The sequence below is a fragment of the Monodelphis domestica genome, chromosome 7, assembly GCF_027887165.1.
Source record: "Monodelphis domestica isolate mMonDom1 chromosome 7, mMonDom1.pri, whole genome shotgun sequence".
Taxonomy (NCBI): Eukaryota; Metazoa; Chordata; class Mammalia; order Didelphimorphia; family Didelphidae; genus Monodelphis; species Monodelphis domestica.
Window position 1 is genome coordinate 158433006 of NC_077233.1, and position 27263 is coordinate 158460268.

At 36.8% G+C, this 27263-nt stretch overlaps 1 protein-coding gene across 6 annotated transcripts in view; it reads left to right on the forward strand.

Moving 5' to 3' along the window:
* Positions 1-19781: 19781 nt before the first annotated feature.
* VPS13A (vacuolar protein sorting 13 homolog A) overlaps positions 19782-27263 on the forward strand; it is a 317263-nt gene continuing 309781 nt past the window's right edge. For 4 of the 6 annotated variants that reach the window (XM_007499009.3, XM_056803980.1, XM_056803981.1 and 1 more), the window contains exon 1: positions 19782-20514. In XM_007499009.3, coding sequence (XP_007499071.2) covers positions 20415-20514 — 100 coding nt within the window. In that variant the 5' untranslated portion in view covers positions 19782-20414. The remainder of the gene's footprint in view (positions 20515-27263) is intronic. The other 2 variants (XM_016424094.2, XM_007499006.3) reach the window with 2 other exon arrangements.

The following is a 27263-nucleotide window of genomic DNA, read 5'->3' on the forward strand; positions in this document are numbered from 1 at the left end:
CAACGGTGCTTTCCGGAGTATATGCTTCATCGCTCCTAGACTGTAGTTACTTTTTAATTTTTAAACGTTGAAGAAAGGAAAGTGATTGCTTTTAAATATTTGTTTTCAAGTAGTTAAGTTAAGCAAGACTCCTGTTCTGACTAAAAAGTATTCACTTTTTAAGCTAAATCTGTTTAATAAGTTTCTAATACATACTATTAAAATTCATCTCAAGTAAATATCTGGCTTTCAAGATTTTTCTGTATAATTAATTATATGATACACTAGGTTGTTTTTTTATTGTTCCATTTATAGCTAGCTCCAGTACTCCATAGCAACTAGGCAAGTTCTCATAAGAAATAACTTGTAGAGAACATCTCTGACTCATTCCTATTAAATTAGCATCTGTGGGGATCAAGATTGCAGTAAAAGAGTTGCTAGGTCTGAGTTTCTATAATAGTACCAGTGGAGAAGCAAACCAAGTATAGACCTATCTATTACTTAAATGTTTCATTAATCTGAACTTCAAAGATCGGAAATTTCTCATCACTTAAGTAGATTTTTAGATGAAATCTATCTGTTTAGTAACCATTATAATAAAAGTGTAAACATGGCAGGAGAAAAATATAGAATAATTAAGAAAAGAAACTATTTCTAAATGTTTAAAAGCATTTATGTGTAATAGTTGATATTTTAATGAGAAATTATTTTCATTAAGACAAATCCTCCTTTAGAATCATATTAGGCAGTATAATGTAGTAGGAAGGAAGCTGGATTTGGAATCAGGGCACATCAACAAGCACTTTTAAAAGTGTCTACTAAATTTTTAAGGTACTTTGCTAAGTACTGGTAATACAAAGAAAGGGAAAAAACTGGGTGTGTTCTCCAGAAGTTTATATTTTAATGGAGAGGACAAAATACAAACAACTACCTACAAATTACATACAGAAAAAAATAGAGATCATCTCAGAGGGAAGGCCTTATGATTAAAGAAGCCTGGGAAAGGCTTCTTACAGAAGGTAAGTCTTGGGCTGAGACTTGAAGGGAGTCAGGGAAGCCAAGAGGAAAATATGGAGAGGGAGAGAATATCAGGCATAAAAGACAGCCATTCAAAGTGCATGTCGGTGGGGGGGAAGCTAAGTGGCTCAGTGGACTGAGAGCCAGGTCCAGAGATGAAAGGTCCTGTGTTCAAATATGACCTCAGGCCCTCCTACCTATATGACCTTGGGTGAGTCACTTACCCCTAATTGCTTGGCCCATACCTCTCTTTTTCCATGGAACTGAAACTTAATATTTCTAAAATAAAAGATTAGGGTTTAAAAAAAAAAAGAAAATACATACAGAGAATGACTGATTACAGGCAGGAACTCAGCTAAATTCTTTCAAAATTTCCCTCCCAGAATAATTATTGTTTATAATAATTAATTGTTACTAGTAATTAATGACAATTAATTATTATTTATTAATATAATTCCTGAAATCCAATTTTGGAGTGGAAGACAACAAAAGGTCACAGTGAGACATTTTTCTGAGCTAAGAAAATTTAGGAGTTTAACTAGAGAAGTCTGTGACACTTGGCTGGAGGCCAGTTTCAGAGTGTGTATACTTGCCACTACTACAGCATCTATGTCTTTAGCAATAGCAATGATTTTGGAAATTATCAGCCTGGAGATGTCCCAGGGCAGTGAGGAGTACAATTATTTGCAGCTACAGGACAGCATGGGCATAAAGACCAGAACATAGACAAGAAGAGCAGTAATCACACCTAGTTCATGGTCATACCACCTTGGAAGCACCAACATCTTGCAGACTCCCAGAACTAGCTCTGAAAATAGCAGCATGGAAAAGCCTGAAGCTTGGGATAGTGCCTCCCTACTACAATATGAGCAGAGCCCAAATCTGGTGTAAGGTTCAAAATAAAAAAATAGTTTGGAAAAGTGAACTGACAGGAAAAAAAAAGAACATAAAAAGCTAATATGGTGGCAGGGAGAACCAAAACATTAATTCAGAAGAACACAATGTAAAAACAGCTACAACCAGAGCCTTAAAGAAAAATGCTAATTTGATCTAAGCCCAACAAGAATTCTTGGAAGCGTTAAAGAGTTGAATGGGAGAGGAAAAAATGGGAAAATAAATGACAGTGAGGCAAGAAAATTATGAAAAGGAATTTAACAGTTTGGTTAAAAAAAGAGAGGGGAGGCACAAAAATGTTGAAGAAAATAACACCTTTAAAAAACAGAATGCTTAATGGTAAAAGAGGTAAAACATTAACCAAAGAAAAAAACTTTTTAAAAGTCAGAATTGGCCAAATGGAAAAAAAAAGTTATAAAAGTTCATCAAAGAAAATAATTCCTTCAAAATTAGAATTGGACAGGTGGAAACTAATGACTCCAAGGGGCAACAAGAAATAATAAAATCAAATCAAAAGCCTGAAAAGTAGAAGAAAATTAGAAAAATAGTTTGCCTGGGAAACAGATCAAGGAGAGAGAATTTAAGAAATATTGGACTGCCAGCAAGATATGATTTTTAAAAAGAGCCTAGATATCATTTTTTTTCATTGTAAAGAAAAAAAAAACTACCCAGATGCCTTAGATCCAAGAGGATAAAATAGAAATTGAAGGAACCCACTGATCACCTCCAGAAAGAGATCCCAAAATGAAAACTCCCAGGAATATTATAGCCAAATTCCAAAGATCCCAGGTAAAAATAAGAAAAAAAATTTGTAAGCAACTAGAAAGAAACAATGCACACATCATGGAGCCACAGTCAGGGTCATATACAATTTAGCAGCTTCTACATTAAAATACTGGAGATCTTGGAATATAATATATTGACAGGCAAAGAAGATAGAATTACAACCAAGAATTACCTATGTAGAGATTAAAATTAATATTCAGTACTCCAAGTATCATATTTAATAATATTTATTAAATATTTTTCTTGAAGTATAAGGAAGTAAGGCTAGCAAGAAACCAGAGCAGCTCCTCCCTCCTCCTCCATGGAACCAGAGAGACTCCACATGGGTGGAAATAGCACCCAAAACTCCTCTCACATATGGAGATGCACAAACAGGATAAGAAAAAAGGGATTGTGGGAAATGTAGTTTCTAGGGTACAAGATTCTAAATCAACATACCCACCTAACAAAACTGAATGTAATTCTTCAGGGTAGGGGAGAAATGGATATTTAATATTGTTGGATTAGAAACTGGATACAGTGTCTTTTCTTAACTCTAGTTGTTCTCTGAAAGGCAGCTGTTTTGAGCTAAGGCTCTATGTAACTGTTGGGCCTAGTCAGCGAAGGTTGAATGAATACTGATATGGAGACAGATTAACAAAACCTATTTAATATTTTTGAATGGTTTTAAATTAGGAAAGGAGAGATAAACAAAAGACTCAGGATTAGATCCCTAATCTAAAAAGAATCTGAACTTTACCCACATCTCTGGTTTGCAAAAACCATCTTCCTTTATGAGAAACCTGAGCCTCCTTAAAACTCCTTATTCTATCACTAATTTCTGAATATCTGTTCTAAATAATGATACAAATTAATAATCTCCATATATAGTTTACAGTCACTGTCTCCTTGTATTCTTTCCAGCTCACTCTTTCAACTGCCAGCTCTTTTCAGGGCCTAGTCAGGCTTCAGTAGGTCATGGTAGGCTTCACTTGGCCTGTTTCACTTTGCAACTACAGAGGAAAAATAGTCTTTCTTTCTCTTCTCGGTTTGTCTTCTTTCACAAATTTATTCTGAAAACTCCAACCTGTTATCCTCTTTCAACTGACGCTTGGTTTTCCACAGTTTTCCAAAGAGAAAAATCTAACCAGCCTCTCAGAGTAAATACTCACTCCAAGAGAGTCTGACACTTGGAAACCCCAGGGACTTTCTAGGAACTTTGTTAGGAACTTTCCCCAAGATTCCAGCTAGCTCTTAAAGGTAATCTTATACTGGTCTTACCCTATGTCTATTTACTAAGGTCCTAATTAACCCAAATACCTAATTAATCCCCATATTATCTTAAATAGAGGAGTTTCAAGTATTCTTGATGAAAAGACTAGAGCTAAATAGAAAATCTGACACTCAAACACAAGATTCAAGAGAAGCATATAAAGGCAAAACATGAAAGAGAAGTTATAAGGGACTAAATAAAATTAAACTGTTTACATTCCTAAATGGGAAGATGATTCATGTAACTCCTAAGAACTTTATCATTATTAGGGTCATTAGAAGGAGCCTACATAGATAGAGGACATGGGAGTGAGTTGATTATGTTGAATGTTCTCTAAAAAGAAAATGAAGGGGTAGAAAAGGGGGAAGAGAGAAGTAGAGTGGAGAAATTTTTTTTCACATAAAAGAGGCATGCAAGAAAGTGTTTTTACCCTGGAGGGAAAAATAGGGTGGTGGCAGGGAATGCTTGAATCTCACTCTCTCTGGAATTGGCTCAAAGAGGGAAGAATATATATATGTATATATATATATATTCTTTACCAATGGGGGGGGAGTAAAGTGTTTTGGCTATTTAATATAATAAACAAAAGCTGTTAAACTTCCTTTGTTTAAATTTCCACTTCAACTTGTAAATCTGTTTTTATTATTGTGCATAAATACATGCTAATACTTGAAAAAATATATATAGTCTTCTCTCTTTGAACATATATATATATATATGTGTATATATAAAAATATTCAGTTGTGTATAGAAATTGATCTTACCCAATAGGAAATTATCTTGATTTTTGTCTTGCCTCTAGACTTTGATGACGAAAGACTGATGATTTTGTATAACTCTGCCTAATTTAAATCCATTTTATTCATGAATCAAAAAACATTACCAATAATATTACTTTAGACTTCTTCAAGTATGAAGGACTATAGCCAACCACCCAATAGGGAAATAGGAGGGAGAGGATAATATAAGAAATGGGAAGAAGGGATGATAAAGAGAAGGGAGAATTAAAGAAGGCAGTAGTGAGAAACGAATTGACTTTTAAGGAGGGATAGGACAAAACAAGAAAGAATAAACAAGAAAATGGGATGAAAAGGAATATATAGTAATGTGAACTGCGGGGGCAGCTAAGTGACTCAGTGGGTTGAGAGTCAGGTCTAGAGATGAGAGGTCCTGGGTTCAAATTTGACCACAGATTCTTCCAGCTGTGTGACCTTGGGCAAGTTACTTAACCCCCATTGCCTAGCCCTTACCACTCTTCTGTCTTGGAACCAATACACAGTATTTATTCTAAGGTGGAAGGTAAGGATAAAAAAAAAACTGGAAATGCAAATGGAATGAATCTTCACATAAAACAAAAGCAGATAGAATGTATTAGAAACCAGAATACAACAATATTATGTTTACAAGAGACACACTTGAAAGAGAAAAGCACATGGCGTCAGAATAGAATCTAATAAAAGTTCAGAATAGAAGTTAAAAAAGTCAGGGGCAGCAATTATGATCTCAGACAAAGCAAAAGCATAAATAAAGCTAATTAAAAGGTTAATCAGGAAAAATACATTTTACTGAAAGGTATCATTGATAATGAAGCAATATTAAGAAGTTTTTAGAGCAAGTTTTTCTGGTAAAGGTTCCCCCCCCAAATATATAGAAAACTGAGTTAAATTTATAAAAATAAGATATTTTATTTTTAATTTCCCAATTAATAAGTGGTCAAAGTAAACAAACAGGCAACTATCAAAAGAAGAAATCAAAGTTATCTATAATCATATAAAATGTCTTAAATCACAATTTTTTGGAGAAAAATAAATTGAAAAACTCTGAGGCACTACCTCCCAATGATCAGAAATAACAAATGCCATGGAAATGAGAAAAAATAGATACACTAATGAAATGTTGGTGGAATAGTGAATTGGTCTCACCAATCTGGACAAAAATTTTGAATTGTGCCCAAATGCATATGAGCCAGAAATACTATTATTGAGTTTTCATCCCAAAGAGATTAAAGAAAAAGGAAAAGAACCTATATGTAGAAAAATATTTATATTAGCTATTTTTTGTGATGGCAAAGAATTGGAAATCAAGGGATGATCATTAATTAGGAAATGACTGAATAAGTTGTGGTATATGATTGTGATGGAGTATTATTATCTTGTAGGAAATGATGAAGATGGTTGCAGAAAAACATGGCAAGACCTATATGAACTGATGCAAAGTGAAGTAAAAAGATCACTGCATACAGTAATAGTAATGTAATGAGGAATAGAAAAGTGATATGATCAGATTTGTGTTTTAGTAAGATCAATTTGACAGCTCAGGGGAGAATGAAATGGAGGAGATACTTGAGGTAGGGAGGCAAAAGCAGAGAGTTTATTGAGGGACACCTACTCTTGTCAGTTGCTATTGGAAACGAATCCAGCAAAATAGACTAAGGAGAAGTCAGAAGGTAGTGGTGTGGTCTGATGGCCTGATCTGATGGCCTGACAGCCTGGTGTAACATGCCACAGTAGGGCAAACCTTTGAAGGCCATCACCAAGAAAGGGAGAAAGAACAAAAGGTTTTGAAAAATCAGCACAGAAACTGGAGTGGGACTCTGCTTCCATGCCTGTCTCTGAGCTGGCATTTTTCATGGAGCTTTACCTTTTCGCTTGGTCTTGGCAAGCTGTAATGGGAAAAAGGATCATTGCTTAATGTTAGAAAGGCTGAAACCTATCACTCTCTTTCTCTCTCTCTTTACTAATGAATGCTTATAAATCTCTTAATGAGCCTCCATATTAATTTAAATTTATAACATAGGGGTAAAACTAGGAAAGAGGATTAAATGAAGCCTAGAGAGAAAAAAGTATCAGAGAAGAGAGTGACAAACAATGTCTAAGGCTGGAGAGAGGAGTTAAGAAAGATCTGCCTGTGACACTAGCTGTGTAACCATGGACCCACCACTTAACTCCCAAGGCTTCCATTTCTTAGAAAATAGGATATCTGTCTAGACTACCTCAGAGAGTTATTTCAAAGATCCACTGAGACAATATAAAGCATTTGGCAAGCTTTAAATTATTATATAAATGTCAGCTATTGGATTTATGAAAAAAGTAGAAAGAAAAAGAAAGAAGAGGGAAGGTGGGGTAGAGGGAGAGGTGGTCTTAATAGTACCTAATCCTATTTAGCTATAAGGACTAGGGTCTATGCGATCCAATTAAGAACTCATTCAACCACCCATGTGTGCCACTCAAAATGAGAAGGTACTTTTGGAATATTAAGTTAGCCCCTTGTGCCTCTTTTGGGGCTCTCAGAGTCACTTTAGTTTTGCTCCATTGTGAATATTGTCACTTTTCTTAGTGTAGGAGTTTGTGTAAATTATATATAACTCAGCCCCTATTCTACTTTGGGATAATTCCTCCTCTTTATCCAGGGTTTTGCTAGCAAATGTTTAAAAACCAGATCTCTGAAAAAAAGTATGTGGGATACACTTTAAAATTTACATTTTCTTCAACACGTAAATCTAGACAATAAACAAAACAATACATTTTTCTCTTTGTAGTGTTTGGCAATTTCCCAAGTGTAAATGCCCCCCCTAAAATGATAACAACCAGTTCTCACTTGCTGGTGGGAGCTGCCTCCAGAACACCCCTAATTCATCACAGCACAGCCTGTTACCTTTGTTTAGTGTCAGTTACCAAGACATATGTTTATATAATTCTTTATTCAGACTACTATTAAGGAATGTGTCATTTAACATCAATTTATACAACTTGCACATTTTCCAGTACCTGTTCTTCCTTAGCCCCTTTATCAACCTCCAGAGATGGCTGGCCAAAAGGCCCCAGAAGCCCCAAAGTCCTTTTCCTCCCAGAGGGAGGGAGATATCAAGGGTTAGTCCAGGGGTCTTTTATTTACTACGCCTACAGTATTGGATCAGTTTCCTGTTGATCTGTGTAGGAACTCAAAGTACTTGCTGGTCTCTCTCCAAAGAAGCACTAAGACTTTAAGGCCAGGTAATCATAATTTTTTCTTAGCTTGGCAGAAATCATCTTTACCTGATACAACTGCATTGCCCTGGTCCCACTCATTTCCATGCTTAAGATCTGAAACTCTACTGAGCTATGGTTCTCTCCTGCAAATGCCTTAAGAGTATAGACTGGCTATCCTAGATCTGGAGTACCCAATGGCAAGAGGGCTACTGTATGATGAGAACTTTAAGTTCCCTCCTCTTTCACCTTCAGGCTTCCAGGCTCTTGCCTCTGACATCAGAACTTTTCTATCTGCTTTCCCTTCAAGTGCAATGAATCTGAGGATGCAAACCACCCAGATGAAACTATAACAATGTTGGAATGCTACCCACTAAAGTAATACAAGTTTATTTCTTTACAAATTATTTAATAATCAAAACTTTTTAATAACTGAGCTGAGGCTTCTTCAAATTAATCTGAATTTATCAATCTATGGATAAGGAGTTCATTACCAAAAGATAAAGAGGTCACAGGAGGGAGAGGAGTGATATATTATAATGACTTGAACTTTTGGAAGATCACTTTAGTGGCAGAATGGAAGATGAATTAAAGTATGGAAAGACTTGAAGCAGGCAAACCTACTATCAGGTAGACTTATATATAGTTCTTTAATCAGACTATTATGAATGAATATGTTAGTAACAATAGTCCAGGCATGAGGTGATGAGGAGCTGCACTAGAGTAGTGACAGTGTTGGAGGAGAGAAGGAGGAATATTTAGAGATGTTGCAAAGATGAAAACAATAGGTCTTAGCAATAGATTGGATGAGAGATAGTAAGGAATCCCAGTTAACTCCTACATTGTGAAATTGTGGGAATGGGAAGATGATATTGCCCTCTAAAATAATAAAAGTAGGAAGGGATGAGAGTTTGGGGGAAAAGGTGAGTTCTATTTTAGACATAATGGAGTTTTGTTCTATTTTTAATTTTTTACTATGATCACAAACTCCTTTTTTCTTTGAGAATCCTAACTTTCATATCTTGTTCTAGTCCCTAATTTTTTTTTTTAATCCTCTAATTCTGAGTAGTTAGGCTCTTTTCTTGGATATTACCTTGAGACAGGGATGAAGGAAAGATTTTTCCTGAGGTTATCTTGTTCTTTCCCTATAGCCATTGCTGGGGACTCCAACTCAGACATGGGATCTTGGATTCAGAGCCACTGGGCCAGTAAATGCAATCTGAATTGGGAAAGATAAATAAACTCTTTAGAACTAGCACATTATAGTAAAAAGAAATCTTTTTAGAAAGCCAGAAACCTGAATTCAAATTTTGGTTTGCCACTCACTACCTATTTAATAATCTTAGACAAATCCTTTAATCTATCTGGGTCTCAGTCTCCTGATCTCTAAATTGAGGAAGTTGAACCAGGTTATCCCAATGATCCCTTCAAAGTTCTAAATATGCTGTTCTTATTCTCCTTAATTTACTATTCTGAGTTGATTAAAATGATTCAGTCTGAAGCAAATTGTCCTCTGACTCGGTTTATACATAAAAAATGCAAGACTGAGTCCAAATCAGAAAGTAGGACCAGTTAGATCTTGACTTCATCAGTCATAAATATTTTGAGCTTAGTTTAATAATTTTGCAGAAGAATTTATAGGCATATATTGTTCTCTACAGTTAAAGAATTTTAGGAAACACAACAAAATTCATTTATGGAAGAGTGTTTGGAAGGCATTAGATTGAATTAAACAGAATTAAAGTCTCATATATTTTGTCTGCCTTGAACAAGTGGGAAAATTCAATTGGAATTTATTTGAGACAGCAATGAGAAATATGACAGCTATGGTTCACATCTTAACAATTTAAAAGCTTGATTCTAACTCATTTAAGAGCTGTAAAAGGAAGCCTCATTTTATTTGATTTTTTTTTGCTTTCAAGTATATCTTCTAACCTAAGAATCATAGTAAGGCTGGTTTGTACCTTTGGAGTTATTGTACTACTCATGTTTGTGCTTGGTTGGAATTAGAGGTAGCTGCAGAGAAATTGCAACAGTTCTCCACCTGGTACATAAAACAATAATCTCCTCTAGGCCATGATGATGTAAGCTGGTTTGTCATTTTATGGTCAGGATTAGAAAAAAATGAGACACATGTAGACTATCCAATATTTGATTTAAAAAAGCCGACTTAACAATAACATGGGAAAATACACAGAAAAGACATAAAATTGATTCAATTATTCATTTAGAAATGGATCTGGCCAAAAAGGTATGTTGAGTTACATAGCAATGAGACTCTATCATGTCTGAGAGGCCCTGACTTCTTGTGGATTGGCCATTTTATATCCTAAATGAGCAGAAAACTATTTACATAATTGGAGATAGAGTCCTCTGAGCCAATCAAATATCAGGGACAGCTTCCTCTTAGAGTAGGACAAAACTAGGTAAGCCTATGAGACAGAGTATAGAATATGGAATGGAGAGTAATTGATGGTATTGCTGGCTATACCACTTTTTAGTTAAGTGGCTTTAGACAAATCAATTAATTTTTCTGATCTTTATTTCTCTTCTCTAAAATATATTTAATAATTTGTATCATGCCTACTTCTACTTCTCTACTTCATAGTATTGTTACGAGAATCAAATGAGGTAATCTGAGACTACTGCTTGAAAACTGTCCAAAAAATAGTCAAATGTACAGAAGAAATTAGTATCACATATATACCCTATTTCTTATTTCTTCCTCATTCTTCTCCTTTGAAGCCTGATAAAATAGAAGTTTGGAGGGAAATTTAGTAATCTCTTCACTCTGTTCTAACCAGCTATGAGTCCTAGTAACAATATTCTCTGTGGACATCAGTACTCAATTAACCAAGTACTGATTATACTTACCCTGTTTTTTATTACACTTGTAATTCTAGGACTTATTCTGCAAGATTCATTGGAACCTTAATTTTGAAGTTGTACAGGCCTAGAAACCAGCCTTGTTAATATGTATTACATCATTATTTTATCAAATTCTTTAAGCCTTTTAAAGAGCTATCATAAAATAGGAGTAATTAAATAAAACATTCTGAGCAGTGGTATCTCAAGAATTGACAATAATACTCTTTTTTGCTATGTATTTACTATTTTCCAACATGTCTTGCAGCCAGAATATTCTTCCTGTTTTTTTAGTGCATTAAGATTATTTTTATCAGAAACTCTTTACTTGTAAAAACAATTTGAGATTTTTTCAAGTCATCAATACTTTCTTAACATTTCACCAAAAAAGTAACAATATAAAAGATTACTCTAGTACAAAAATTAATAATATGGAAATAGGATTTGAGTGATAATATATGCATAACCCAGTGAAATTGCGTGTCAACTCTGGGGTGGGGAAGGGAAGAGGGGAGAGAATCGTAACCAATAGAAAAAAAAACAAAAAAACAAAATTGAAAAATTAAAATAACAAGAAACATTATTTTCATTTCATTTCATCAAATTTTGCTTTATTAAAGCAGATAATTGCACAGTAATTGGCGCAAGATTTTTTGAAGTAATTTGACAAATTCACCTAGATGATTTTATAATTTAAAATGTTGTTTAATAGAATTGGGGTTCTGGAAAATAATTTACCTCAAAAAATCCAAGTGTAACAATTTCCAAACCAGAAAAGATCAAATAAATCTATTTTATCTGTTTGGATTTAGGGTCAGAGGACCTGGGTACAAATCTTGGATCTGTTACTTAGTAGCTGTGTGACTGGGAAAATCATTTCAGCTTTCTGGGCCTGTTTTATTATTTGGAAATAATATATTAACTGATTTCCAAGGTCCCTTCCAGCTTTGGCAATTGTATGATTTTCATAAAATTCAAGATTAAAAAAAATTTTTTTTAAGAAAACATTTCAGGAAAAGAAAGTCGCTAACTCCTTGAATCAAGAAAATGAACCCTTCAGAGAAAGTGCCATGAAGAAACCTCCACTACATCAGAAGATCCAGAATGAACTTTAGGGTATCATTGATTGAACTGAAGGGGGTTGAACACATTTATTCTGAAGATAAATTCTTATGCCAAAGGGGACTTCCCCCTAATTGTTTTTTTTTTTGTCAATGCGCCTAGCAAACATTGGTTTTACTCTCTCTCTTCTTTTTTTTTAATTTTATAATATTTTATTTGATCATTTCCAAGCATTATTCATTAAAGACAAAGATCATTTTCTTTTCCTCCCTCCCCCCCCACCCCCAGTAGCCGAATTGTGATTCCACTGGGTATCACATATGTCTTGATTAGAACCCATTGCCATGTTGTTAGTATTTGCATTAGAGTGTTCATTTAGAGTCTCTCTTCTGTCATATCCCCTCCACCCCTGTAGTCAGGCAGTTGCTTTTCCTCGGTGTTTCTACTCTCACAGTTTATCCTCTGCTTATGAATAGTGTTTTTTCTCCTAGATCCCTGCAGATTGTTCAGGGACATTACACCGCCCCTAATGGAGAAGTCCATTACATTCGATTATACCACAGTGTATTAGTCTCTGTGTACAATGTTCTCCTGGTTCTGCTCCTCTCGCTCTGCATCACTTCCTGGAGGTTGTTCCAGTCTCCATGGAATTCCTCCAGTTCATTATTCCTTTGAGCACAATAGTATTCCATCACCAACAGATACCACAATTTGCTTAGCCATTCCCCAATTGAAGGGCATCCCCTCGTTTTCCAATTTTTGGCTAAAACAAATAGCACAGCTATGAATATTTTTGTACAAGTCTTTTTCTCCATTATCTCTTTGGGGTACAGACCCAGCAGTGCTATGGCTGGATCAAAGGGTAGATATTCTTTTGTCGCCCTTTGGGCATAGTTCCAAATTGCCCTCCAGAATGGTTGGATCAGTTCACAACTCCACCAGCAATGAATTAATGTCCCCACTTTGCCACATCCCCTCCAGCATTCATTACTTCCCTTTGCTATCATGTTAGCCAATCTGCTAGGTGTGAGGTGATACCTCAGAGTTGTTTTGATTTGCATCTCTCTGATTATAAGAGATTTAGAACACTTCTTCATGTGCTTATTAATAGTTTTGATTTCTTTATCTGAGAACTGCCTATCCATGTCCCTTGCCCATTTATCAATTGGAGAATGGCTTGATTTTTTGTACAATTGATTTAGCTCTTTATAAATTTGAGTAATTAAACCTTTGTCAGAGGTTTCTATGAAGATTTTTTCCCAATTTGTTGTTTTCCGTCTGATTTTAGTTACATTGGTTTTGTTTGTACTAAAGCTTTTTAATTTGATGTAGTCAAAATTATTTATTTTACATTTTGTGATTCTTTCTATGTCTTGCTTGTCATCAGCTTTTCTATATATCTCCAACACAGCTCAGCAGCAAAAACTAGAAAGAGAAATCCCATTCAAAATCACCTTAGACAAAATAAAATGCCTAGGAATCTATCTCCCGAGACAAACACAGGAACTATATGAACACAACTACAAAACACTCTCCACACAACTAAAACTAGACTTGAGCAATTGGAAAAACATTAACTACTCATGGATAGGATGAGCCAATATAATAAAAATGACCATCCTACCCAAACTTATTTATCTATTTAGTGCCATACCCATTGAACTCCCAAAATATTTCTTTACTGATTTAGAAAAAACCACAACAAAATTCATCTGGAATAACAAAAGATCAAGGATATCCAGGGAAATAATGAAAAAAAAAAACACATATGATGGGGGCCTTGCAGTCCCAGACCTTAAACTATATTACAAAGCAGCAGTCATCAAAACAATTTGGTACTGGCTAAGAAACAGAAAGGAAGATCAGTGGAATAGACTGGGGGAAAGCGACCTCAGCAAGACAGTATACGATAAACCCAAAGATCCCAGCTTTTGGGACAAAAATCCACTATTCGATAAAAACTGCTGGGAAAACTGGAAGACAGTGTGGGAGAGATTAGGAATAGATCAACACCTCACACCCTACACCAAGATAAATTCAAAATGGGTGAATGACTTAAACATAAAGAAGGAAACCATAAGTAAATTGGGTAAACACAGAATAGTATACATGTCAGACCTTTGGGAGGGCAAAGACTCTTTCTCTCTTCTATTTCCCTCTTATATCTAACTATTGTAGTTTCCTCTTAGAAAAGTGGAATATTGTATGCACCTGTAGCTAGAGGATCTTTAGAAGTATAAGCTGGTTATGTTAAATGATTCATTGGGGGGACTAGTCTCCCAAAGAATCATATGGGAGATTGTGAAGTGTGAATCAAACTTTCTTTGTCTATCAATCAGCAACTTTTAATTTAATCAACCAAAAACTGAAGCCACCCATACTTAACATTTTGTTAGCCATCAAGTAAGAGAATTCTTAAGTCACTTACTTAGAGAGCTCTGCCCTTTTTACTCAGTCAGTCAGGAACTTGTGAATCCTTTTGATAAGACCTCACCTCAGAGGGCAGGAGGTGGATCCCACAGACACTGTCGCTCCCCCCTAACCCCGCCCCCCCCAGGCAGTGCTAGGCAATTTGGAAGCTGTGATTGGTCCCTGTGAAGAGGGGAATGGACAAGAAGGACTATAAAAGTCCTGAACTTCTTCAGCTAAGGGTAGTCATACTCTTCAGCTTGAGTCTTCCAGTCATCTTTGGCTTGGATCTTCAGCTTGGAGCTTTGGTTGGTGACCTGCCTCTTGGAGGTGACTTTGGACTTGGACCTCAGCTTCAACTTGGACCTTGAAGGCTCTTGGACTATTTCTTGGGTGAGTGAGTAGCTGACCTTTCCTTTTCTGGCTTCCTGGAGAGAGAGTAGTTTTGGAGAGGCCTTCCCCTCTTGGAGGAGGTCACATTGGTGGAACACCTGGTCCTCTGGTTGAGGGTTAACAAGTCCTGCTGGGTTGAGCCAAGTACCAGAGCAATATTTAGTGTGATGGGCTAAATATCTTCTCTACCTTTTTTTTGTTTTTTGGATTTCTCTACTTTCACTCTTTCTACCTCTTTTGTAAATAAAAACTATTAAAAGTCATTTTGACTTTGAGCTATAATGCTTTAAATTGGAGACCATCATATTATTTTGGAATTTCTCACATATTTAGTCAAACCTTTAAATTTAATTCCTTACACTATGATACTGTGAACTTTGATTCAAATGCTTTTTTTTTTTTTTTTTATGGTTAATGACCTATCCATTAGCAATTAATAGTGCTATACTTGGAGTTAGGAAGACTGGGGTTTAAATCCTACTGCAGAGAACAGCTGTTTTATAATGGGAAAGTAATTTAACTTCTATAAGCCTCTTTTCCCTTATTTATAAAACAGTAATAATAATACTTGTAGTACCTATCTCATAGGATTGCTGTGAGGCTCAAATGATTAGTATCTATAAAGCACCCCAACTCCTTACTATTCCTGCCACATTGCCATGGAAACTTAATCTACAGGAAGACAATTTTAGCAAAGAATCTGTATTGGGAGATTCTAAATGTTCATAATGTTAAATCTGAGTATAGGGAGTTCTTAAAAGGAGAGAATGCTATAAGAAGTGTGAAACTAAGTAGAAGTTTCAGCAGCCCCCTTGGAGAGGACAGGAGTCAGACCAGTCCAAGGCTGTATTTTGGATTATCTGGGTAAGGCACTGAATAAATGTCACATTGCTTTCATTGACAGATTTGAGGGGAGTTCTGGGAGCCCAAGGCATAACAGGACTGGAGCTGAGTTGTACAGAATATGGATAGATTTTCTCTGCCTGTTTCTATTTGAACATGTGGGAAATAGGGGAGGGCTGCTGTGTCAGAAAAACAGAGAAGAGAGTATGAAGAAGAGGGTATTTGACAGTGTCAAAGGGTGCAGAGAAGTTGAGAAGGATGAGCATTGAGAAAATATTGTTAGATTTGTTGATTGAGTCACCACTGATAACTTTAGAAAGAACAGTTTCTGCTGAAAATTTAGGTTAGATACCATAGTGCAGAGAATTAAGAAGAGAATGAGGGGAAAGGAAGTGAAAAATTGTTGACAGTCTTTTCAGAGTTTAGGCATGAAAGGAAGGGGAAATTATAGGAGGTTAGCTAGCAGGAATGGACAGTAATGTCGAGTTTTTGTTTTTGTTTTTTGATGATGGAGAATTGAGTATATTTGTTGGCAGCAGAGAAGTAACCTATAGAAAGATGGAAAATTAGTGAGAAAGTGGACCATCTCTTTTTGTGAAACAGAGATGAAGGCAGAAAGCATCTGACTTATGTGAGCTGTGAAGGAGAGAAAATGTTTTTAGTGAATAGTTTCAATTTCTTCAGTAAAATATGAGGCGAATTTCTAACTTGAGGAAATGAAGGGTGAGGGAATCATGGAAGTTTTGAGAAGGGATGAAAAGGTTTAGGGAAGTTAATGGGGTGAGTGGAATAGTTGAATTGATTAGGGAGTTGTACAAATATAGTCTTGCCTTAGTGAGGTCCCATTTCAGAAAATGTAAAATGTAAAATAAATTGTATTGTAGTATTGTAGTGGACCAAGTCAGCATGACTTCATGATTTTTTCTAGCTTCTACCAGCAGATTGTGAATTGGAGCAAAGATAGTGTATGGTAAGAGTAATTCAAAGCTAAGACTTACTAAGACAAGGTAAGTAAGATAGGAAAAAGAGGCAAGGGGCTTCAGAGGATAGTATGAAGTTCATTCACCAAGGTGTCAAAATAGAGAAAAGAGGAAACTCTAGTACAGATCTAGCCTAGGATAGATCTGAAGGATGGAGGGATTAGAGTTAAAACAAAGTACAATGTTAGGGATTATAAGTAGAGAGAATGATAAAATGACAAATGTTTATGATCAAATTAAGGAAGTAAAATGATGCAGATTCAAGGAAATCCCCCAACCTCCATATTGATACCTTGAGTGCTTTAGTTGTTGTTTTTTTTCCCCAGAGAGTAATGTTCACCAGACTTGCTACCTCCAATACAAATTCTAATTCTTAATTTTTTTCTTTAACAATTAAAAAAGTTTTACATGTTGATACAATTTTTAATAATCATTTTCTAACATTTTGTGATCCATGTTCTCTTCTCCCCTTCCCTCTTCCTCAAGATGGCAAGCAATATGATACAAGTTGCACATGTGCTATCATGCAATATGTATTTCCACGTACATCATTTTTGAAAGAAGATACATATTACTATATTAGAAAAAAGCTCATGAAGTGAAAATTATATGCTTCAATCTGTATTCAAATTCCTTCAGTTCCTTCTATGCCTATGCATATGTGTCATTAAATAGGCCTAGTGTTACTGTTGTTGCTAACCTTAATTTTTTAATTATTTATAATTGTTTCTGTACTGTGAATAGGTATGTACTATTAGGAAGCTCATGTACTGTGTTTAGATATTTAGATAGATATGTCTATCAAACAATGCTTTGTATCCTGCTATGTCTAGTACATGCATTTTTAATTTGCTGTGAATTGTATCCAGGATTGATTACTTGTATTGCTCTTATAATCACGTATTATTTTAAGTGTGATGTTCCTCTTGATGCTGATGATTCGAAGATTTCAAGTTTACCTCAGCGGATTTGCAAGCGGCTGGGAAAATCTCTGGCTTTTGGGAGGATAAATGTTGGTGGTGTTACCTTGGAGACCTAGTATTCAGGAATCACTATTGCACTATAATCTGACAGATTTTACCCATGGTTCCCAAATGCATATGGCATTGAATTTTATCAAACTTCCATAAAAGGAGAATAGTTATGTGGACCAGTTTGACAAAGAAGAAGCAACAGCTGGAAATGCATCCTCAGCTGCCTAAGCAGAGAATTTGAAAAAGTGATTAGTGGCTATCACCCTTACTAAAAACTCCGAGGGGATGAACCTAAGATAAGACAAGAACTAAAATGTGAGTCAGACATGCCAGATAATATTGGATTCCAGTAAAAGCAGCATCTTGTAAAGTCGGCCCAGCGAGCTACACTCACATTAGGTACCCAATAGAGTTTCTTTGTTACATGTACATTTACTGCCTGTTTCCATGTCAGGGCTGGTAGAGGGAAACTAATTCTGTTTCTAATCAGTGACACCTTCAGGCAAGGTGACGTTTTCAAGTTATCTGTTCTCTCACTGCTTCTTATAACTTCATTGCTTTATAAATGTTAAAATTAAAAAAAAAAAAGCTGGTAGCCATAAACCCAAACTAGTTGTGATTAATGACAGTGGAGCCAGACTGTAAGAAAAGTAGAAAGCTAGAGCCAATTGAAGAACCAACTCTCTACATTTTTTTTGGATCAGTAAAGGCATTTTTATTGACTGTCTATACAAATTCTACCTCTGACACATATGCCTCTTCCCTTGTTTAACTGCTCCCCATAGTCATTCTTCCATGGAAGTTTGCTCAAGTTCAATGTCATATGCATTGGGAACTATGTATAAATATGTGACTCCCTGAGCAAATGACTTCACCTTTTCAATATAACTAAGATGGCAGAAATGATGTAGACCTGCATTGGCAGAGAGAATTTTCTCATCTGGAAAGTTCCATATATCTCTGAAAACACAGCCCAGTTCCTATCCACTATCTATATCCTTTTGTAAACAAAAGGAGAATTAGAACACTGCCATACAAAGTAGATTTCACAGCCATGTTCTCTCACCAATGAGGGGATGGCTGGTCAATTTATAGTCTTCCAACCAGGTTGAGAAAACAGAGGGTAAATTGGTGGTGATATAGAGCTGCAAGTCAAATGGGAGGATAGTATAGTTGGGAGAGGGAAGTAGGCATTGATGAAGACATAGTTATCAGGGAACAATAAATAGTTTTAATAGGAATATTCTAGTATTTCAAATTGAGCAGGTTAATTTCCAATGTCCTGTTGAGAGAGAGTATTTTTTTAAAATGGTAATTCATTTCCTTGGAGATTTTTTTCAGGTTAATTAGACAGCCTCCCCACACTTTTGTAGTACTAAATACAGCTTCTAATGATTGATGTGTTAAGGAAAAAAGCCTAGTACAGAGCCTTGAATCCTGGAGCTTGTCTGGGAGTTAAAGGAATCAGACATTTTTGCCCCCTTAGTGAAAATTTCCAATCTTGTATATAGTTTGCTTTCTACATATTTGTTTGCCAGTTGTCTCCCTTATTAGATTGTACCGGTCTCGAGGGTAGGGGCTGTTTTTTCTTTCTTTTTAAATACCCAGTGCTTAGCACAATGCCTAGCACATAGTAGGTGCTGAAAAAATGTTGATTAATTGGTCTGATAGAAATCTGAGTTGGGTTCATATTAGGAAGGGCCATAAGAGGTAGAGCTGAAAGGGATCTAAGAACTCATCTAGTTCAGCTACCCCACTTTACCGCTGAAGAAATTGATTTGCTCAGGGTCACACAGGTATTTGAATAGTCAGACTGGACTTAGAATCTAGGTTCTCTGACTCCAGAGTTATTAAAAAAAAAAAGTTAGATGACTTCTAAGGGTTATCCATTTCTAAGTTTATGATCCTAGGTCAGAAGGAAATAACCTGTTTTTATGACAAAATCTGGTTAGTTAGCTCTTTAACTCCATATCTAGTCCAATCAGGATTATAGATTACAATTGGTCAATCATTTATTAACTAGCATTTATTAAGCGTCCACTGTGTTCCAGGCACAGGACTAAGCGCTGGGAATACCCCCCAAAATTAATTTATTAAAAAAAAATCTGTGCTCTCAAAGAGCTCGCAATCCAAAGGTTCGATACAAAGTCCCGGGGTGCCTTTGACCTTGACCCTGCTCCCTAGAGAGCATAGAAAGGGGAAGGAGCCACTTCTGCCCCAACTCCCCATAGTCTCTTTCCAGTAGTCAGTCAGTTGATAAAACTAGGGCACAGGGGTAAACTACGCGCCTCCCTCCAGGCCGTTGCGGCTTTCGGGAGGGGGAGGGGCGCCCTCCTTGGGTGTAACCGTCGGGTTGTGCGATCGCTCACGCGCTTGCACTTGGGGTCACCTTCACAAGTCAACCCAAGCCTGAAAGACCAGCCAGAAGTGGAATGAGGAATGCTGGAGGGAGGGCGGACGAGAGGGGAAAGTACATAGAGCCAGCCTCCAGCAAACCCGCCCAGATCTTTCTTCGAAGCACGTGCTCTGTTGCCCAGACAACCAGGAAGCGCAGAGTGGAAGACAAGACAGTCATCAGCGCCGCCATCCCGGGTTACGCCTCCTCCATCGATGTCTAGAGGAGCTGGTGAAGTTTCCCCGGTCCTTTCGCACAAGCGCGCGCCAGGTTTCCTTCAACTCTCCCCTCTATCCCCTCCCTCCCTCCCCCCGGGGCGTTCACGCACGCGTAGTTTAGCCGACTTCTTCCGTGCCTCCTCTGAGTCATCTGCGGCTGCTGGCCGACTGCTCCTCCAGTCGTCCCTCCCACGGTCCGGGCGGGACCTTATGTCTTGCGGGTGGTGGCCCAATTCCCTGAGTTGGAGCCTGAGTCGAGTGAATTTAGAGAGGCCCTTTTGGGGCTGACAGGTGAACCGCCGTGGGGAAGGGGAAGAAGAGAAGGAGGCAGAGGAAGAGGAAGACCTGACCGCGGGGGCTACCCCAACCGCGGCTGTATAAGATGGTGTTCGAGTCGATAGTCGTGGACGTCTTGAATCGGTTTTTGGGGGATTATGTGGTGAACCTGGACACTTCCCAGCTAACGCTGGGCATCTGGAGAGGTAAAGAGACCGACCGACCGCCTGCCTGCCTGCCGCCCCCTCTTTCTGGATGTTCGGCGTGCATCCATCTCTCCAGCCCCCGCTGGGCCTCCCGCCGTGCGCCCTGTGCAGTCACTGCACCTTCGGAGCCGGCCTCTCTGAACACGCCGGCGCTCCCGCGAGTATCTCCGGGCTCCCACTCATACTGCCCACCCGGACACGCCTTCCGTCTCCGCACTTTCCTTTGGGGAGTTTTGCATGCGCTTGTGCCCCATTTTTGCTGGGGTCCCTTCCTTCTCCCCGGGTCTAGATGGCACCGCGCCCCATTTCCCTCCCAGGAGACAACTCTGCCTGAGATGATCACATTACATAAAGTTCGGGGTGTAGATGGCAGTTTCTTGTTGCCTGGGAATTTTTATTGTTTTTGAGGAGAGGAATGAATAAAAAATTTAATCTCTCTGAACTTTAGCTAGGTGTATGGAAATGGGATGACAAATAAATGCCCCTTTTCCTCCATTCCAGTTATTGTAATTCCTTTTATTTTTGGGAGGTGGTGGTGGGACGTGTGTGATTGTGAAGCAGGAAAAAAAAATGGTTCTAGGTTTGGTTTCTTGGTTATTTTGCCCTTTATGATTATGACCGAGGCACAGAGAGATAGGGAAGGTACCTCACGTTGCTTGACACGTGAAGGGTGAGACAAGTGAAAGACAATTTCTTCATTTTAGCCTAGTTTTACTTCTTGGGAAGAAGAGCATTCGCCTTTATTTGCATTGCTTGTCAGCTCCTAGGACATTTAGCTTGGACATTGCTGATTACAGTTATCTTGTCGCTGGTGACTTTATTGTTTTGGGGTTTTGTGTGTAGGAATTACATAACTTTTTCAAATTGGTGTAGTATATTGAGTGGGTAAAATTTATAGAAGAATATGTAATTTGACTGACTAATGAAATACTGACCCTTATTTTATGCAAGTTTACACCAATCCTTAAGTTGTTTTAGACACTTATTAATAGTGTTTTATGTACTTTAATTTGTCATGTACTTAGTTTTACATATGGTAAATTTAGACAATTTAATTAGTAAAAGTAATTCTATTGACGTAAACTGGTTAATGGTGACATTTGAAATTAAAGTTAGTTTTTAAAATAAATTTAACACTCGGTTTTTAGGATTTTCTTTTCTTTTCTTTTTTTTTTCACCCTTCCTCCAGAATTTGCTTTTACTAACTCTGTACTTTTTCCTGATCAACTGAAGCTCAAGATTTCTGGAGTGATATAGATAGTTTGAGGTGTAGTCAGCATTTTTTTTATTCAAAGATATTTTATTTTCCCAATTATATGTAATAATCTTCAACATATGTTTTCTGAAATCATAAGATCCAAATTGTCTTCCTCCTTCCCTTCTCTCACCCCTCTCATAGATGGTAAGCAATTTGATCAATCTTAATAATTAAAAAAAAAGTAACATTACAGTGTGATTAACACTGATTGGAATAGTTGCCCAGGAACTATAAGTTTTAGCTCAGCTAGCTTCTGACTTATAATAATGTATGTATATATGTATAGTGATGTTTGATAAATTGTTTAATAAAAAACGAAATAATAATAAATGGATCCCATCCTATTTCAGAAAGCTGTTCTGAGAATAAATGAGGAATGTTTTGTTCACTAGTGGAAGTTTGCATATAAACTCAAGATAGTACAGTTATTATTATATATAGTTCATTTTCAACAGATATTGTGAAAAGTGCCTTTAGAGTTTACAAATAATTTTGTTTCAGAAGAGAATTGTTATGCTGAATGCCTGGGTTTACCCCTGCTGGGAGACCTAGGGCATTTCACTTAACTGTTTATGAAGCAGTAGTTTTATCTGTAAAATGAGGTTGAACATAATGATCCTTCAGGTCTTCTTCAGCTCTAATAGTATGTAAATGAAAAATAAAATAAAATGCTTTTTATATATAGCTTTTTAAGTGGTTGGATAATATCCATCAGTTTCAAGTAAAAAGAAAACAAATTTTAGTATAGAAAATTTTGCACATTTTTTAGAATTTCATCAATACTTCTCTTAGGTATTTCAGATATAGAAACTTGATGCTGTGAAGTAAGGGTCAGTGAGAGCATAGCTTTCATCTTTTGCACATCATGGTCAGAATGCTGATTTAAATGTCTTTGGAGATTTTGATCTACCATGTGCCTGGAAACTTTATAGTAAAGAAAATTCTTTTCATCATTAGCACATTTCTGGTCTTGAGCCTGATATGATCCTGCATTGTTTTCCTGCATTTTGTAAGCCAGTTTCTAATTTATGAAAGAATTTTATTCCAAAAGCTTCGTTTGTAAGATTTGTTTCAAACTTTCCCAGGGAAAAAAATGTTATGATGTTTAACATGCCAATGTAGGGCACTAAAACCTATTTAATACATAACTTAATACAACTATACATTAAATACTAATTTGAACTCTTGAGTTCTAGGAGCAGAAGGGACTGGAGCTGAAGGAAGGATAATTTAGGTTAGTGCTTGTTAGCTAGTATTTTAATCAAAGTGAAAATTGTCTTTTAAAAAAAATATGAGATAGCATTGCTTAGTGGATAGAGAACTAGCCTAAGAGGCCAATGGATCAGAATTCTTATCCTGTCACTGAGATACTGATTACAAGATGCTGGGCAAGTGCTACAGGTTACTCTGAGACTATAACTGGCAGCTTAAGTGATATCTTGTTTTAGTGGAGAATTTCCTTATCATGAAGTTTTCTTTATAGAATGAAATCACAGTTATATAATCCCTATCCGTGTCCAATTTTCTTTCCATTTCTTCAGTGTGCATGCGGCTGTACCATGTACTATGGTACTTTGCTAAAGACTTCAGTACCTCCTAAAATAGCTCATTCTATATTAGCAACAATTCTTTTAATTCCCCATTAAAACTTTCATTTCAGTCAAAAAAACCAGATTTCAGTATAACAGTAACTGTTTAAAGGAATATGAGTGCACTAATTCATGGTTATTATGAATGACAACTCCTTTACCTTATCAGAGGTACTGCAGATTTATTATTTTTTTCAAAAAACTCTTACCATCTATGTTGGTTACAAGGCTGAAGAGCAACAAGGGCTAGGCAATTGAGATTAAGTGATTTGCCTAGGATCACTCAGCTAGGTAGTGTCAGAGGCCTTGAACCCAGGATCTCCTCTTATCTCTAAGCCTGATTTTGACTCACTTAGCTACCTACTTGCTCTGGTCCTGGAGATTAAAAAACATTTTTTTTAATTGTTATCTTTTGTTTTTACATTAACAACTTTTTCCATTTTATGTCCCTTTCCTCACCTTCTCTGAGAACCTTCCCTTATGACAAAAAAATGAAAAAAAGGGAAAAAAATCCTTCTAGTCAGCAAAGCTAAATATGTCAACTAAGATAATAATTATATGTAGTCTTCTACATCCCTATTTCCCTCCAAAAAGCAGAGGGAGATGCAGTATGCTATCTCTTTGGAATGATAACAATTTCAATTGTTCTTTTTTTCCCCCTTTTGTATCATTGTAGTGTAAGGGGGGAAGAAAAGGTGTTTTTATAAAAGGTTGCACTGGATTAACTAAGAATAGGGTTGCCAGGAATTTCTATGAAATTCCAAAAAGATCTATTTACAGTTTATTTATAAAATATAGAAAGAGTGAAAGTAAGAAAATGAGGGAGAGGACAGGGTAAGATATCTAGCCTAAGCACCAAGTAATTTGCTCCCTGTCCCTGGCTCAACCCAGGCAGGGAGAGTTAGTCCTTAGCCAGAGAGGCCTTGGCAAAGCCGAGGACCTGGGGATGTAGGAAGTCTCTCTCAAGGGGTAGGTCTCTCCTGAGGCTAGTCTCTTCAAAAAATCCAGGAAAGGAGTCAGCTCTTTCATTCACCACATGTCAGTCCAAAGGGAGAAATTTAAGAACAGTCTCACCAAGTATAGGTCTAGTCAGCAGATTTTTCTTCAGCCTTCAACTGGAACTCAGAACTCCAGAAGAAATCTAGTCTCCACTCCAAAGAATGAAGAACTGTCCCTCGCAGGAAATGACAGTTCCTTTTAAAGACACTTTCTTTTGCATCAGTTCCTGTTCCTTCCCCTAATTTTATGCCTACTAATCACAGTCTAAAGCCTTGCCTAGGGGGGGCAGTCAATTTGATTCTTAATTCGTCATCCACTATTGCACACGTGGGTCACAGATCTCTCCCACTAAATGATTAAGTGGGTTGTTTACACTTTTGGTGATTAAACCTAAAAATGGGCAAGGGAGTTAATTTCATTTTCACAATCAGGGGGGAAAGTTTAATTAATTTCATTTTCACAATCAAGGGAGAGTTAAATTTAATCTTCACAATCTTCAGATTTCCTAATTGTTATTCCATTTTCCCAAAGATTATTCAAGTTGATTTTATATTCCAAACTTTTGACTCTTAGACTCTTTGGACAAGTTAGCATCTTCTATTCAGTATTTTACAAGTCTTTGATTAAAATCCATTTACGTTTACAAGTTGTGTAAACTCAGTATTACTTTAGTGACAGTCTTCTAAAAGATCACAATCAGTACTGTTATTGACTCTTATTTAGATGAAGGCAGTATACTATACTCTCTGAAGCAAAACAAGCTATGTAAGAACAGGGCCTAACCTCAAGGTACTTGGCAGTCTAATTGGTCAGAATATAGAAGAGGGGGAGAGGACTACTAGTTTGGAGTCATCTTCAGAAAAGTTTCATTTTGGAGATGGGATTTGACCTAGACATTGAAGGATAAGAAGCTAGTTTAGTGATAGTGAACCTTTAAGGGACTGAGTTCTAGGCCCTTCCCCCACTCCACCCACTAGAGTACTTGCTGTGCTGGCCCTTCCCCAGAGACTGAGAGCCCCCTCCCCCTCTTATCTTAGACAGGGGAGGAAGGAAGTTCTGCCATTGGGCTGCTGGGAAGAGGGATGGGTGGTGAGAGGCACTAGTGGAGAGGGGGGTGAGGAGTGGTCTGAGCACTCTGCTCCTCTCTAGCTCTGCTGCCTACCTTACCCCCTGAGTATACCACTGGGCTGCTGGGCAGAGGGGCAGGTGATGTGAAAAAATGTCTTCAGGCATGATAGAGAGGGAGAGGGGAGCAGCTTTACCTAAGACCCTCTGTCTTTCTAGTAATGATCTCTAGAGTTCAGGAGTTGGGTCGAGGGTGGCGTGCATTCCCCCAGAGAGTGTTCTGTGTGCCATCTTTGGCACCTGTACCAATGGTTCACCATTACTGAGCTAGTGGAATAGGGGCATCCAGACCGTGGGAATGATTCCACTTAAAGAACACATTCTATCAAAATATACTGTGACAGTTTTCATTTATTTAAGAATTAAAACACTTGGACAAATTTTGGCACTGTTTTTCCATTAAAAATATAGATAGTTGCATTTTTTGGAAAAATCAGAATTAGCGAAGTTAGTGTTTTCTCAACTTTAAGATCTTTAATGGTTTTGGCAAATATATACCATCTTTGGGTACATTTTTAAAACATTTAATTTTTTCAAATTATATTTAAAAGCAATTTTAACATGTTTTTTAAGTTTTTAGTTCCAGATTCTCTCCTTTCTTCCCACCCTTTTCATTGAAAAGGCAGGCAAATTGATATGTTATACATTTGCAGTCATACAAAACACATTTCCATATTCATGTTGTGAGAGAAAACACAGACCAAAACCCCCCAACAAAAATAAAGTAAAAAAGTATGATTCAATCTGAATTCAGACCCCATCAGTTCTTTCTCTAGAGATGGATAGATTTTTCATCATTTGAAATTCTTGGGTTATTATATTACTGAAAATAGCTAAATCATTTACAGTTTAGCATTGTACAGTATTGTTGTTACTTGAATATTGTTCTGCTCACTTCACTTTTCATCAGTTTATGCAATTCCAGTTGTTTATGAAGGCATCCTTCTTATTTTTTATTGTTAATATTATTCCATAATAATCATATACCACAATTTGTTTAGCTAGTCTCCATTTGGTGAATATCCCTTCAATGTCCCATTCTTTGCCACCATAAAAAGAGTGGCTATAAATATTTTTGAACATATAGATCCTTTTTCTTTTTCTTTTTAAAATCTCTTTGGGGTTACATAGTAATGCTATTGCTGAATCAAGGGGTATGTACAGTTTCATAACCCTTTGGGCATAGTTTCAAATTGTTCTCCAGATGGTTGGATGAGTTTACAATTCTACCAACAGTGCTTTAGTGTCCCTATTTTTCCACTTCCCCTCCAAAATTTGTTTTTCTTTTCTCTCATATTATGATCTGTTACATATCACATGGTACCTCAGAACTGTTTTAATTTGCATTTCTCCAATCAATAGTGATTTAGAGCATTTTTTCATGACTATAGATTTGACTTCTTTATTTGAAAACTGTTCATATCCTTTGACCATTTATTAGTTGAGGAATGACTTGTATTCTTATAAAGTTGACTCAGTTCTCTACATGTTTGAGAAATAAGACTTTTATCAGAGAAACTGGCTATAAAATTTTTTCTATACTCATTATTACTGTGTATTTCCCTCCATCTTATTTTTTGCCTTCTTTCTCTCTGCTTTCAGTCAATATGTCTCTCTTCAAAAGTGTTTTGTTTCTGACCACCATCTCCCCCAATCTACTCTGTTTTCTCCTAGCCTCATATCTTCCAACACTCCCATTTCCCTGCAGGGTAAGATAGATTTTTATTGTGTGATGAATTTTGCATTCTCAGTGCGTTTTGGAAAATTTTGTTGGTGGG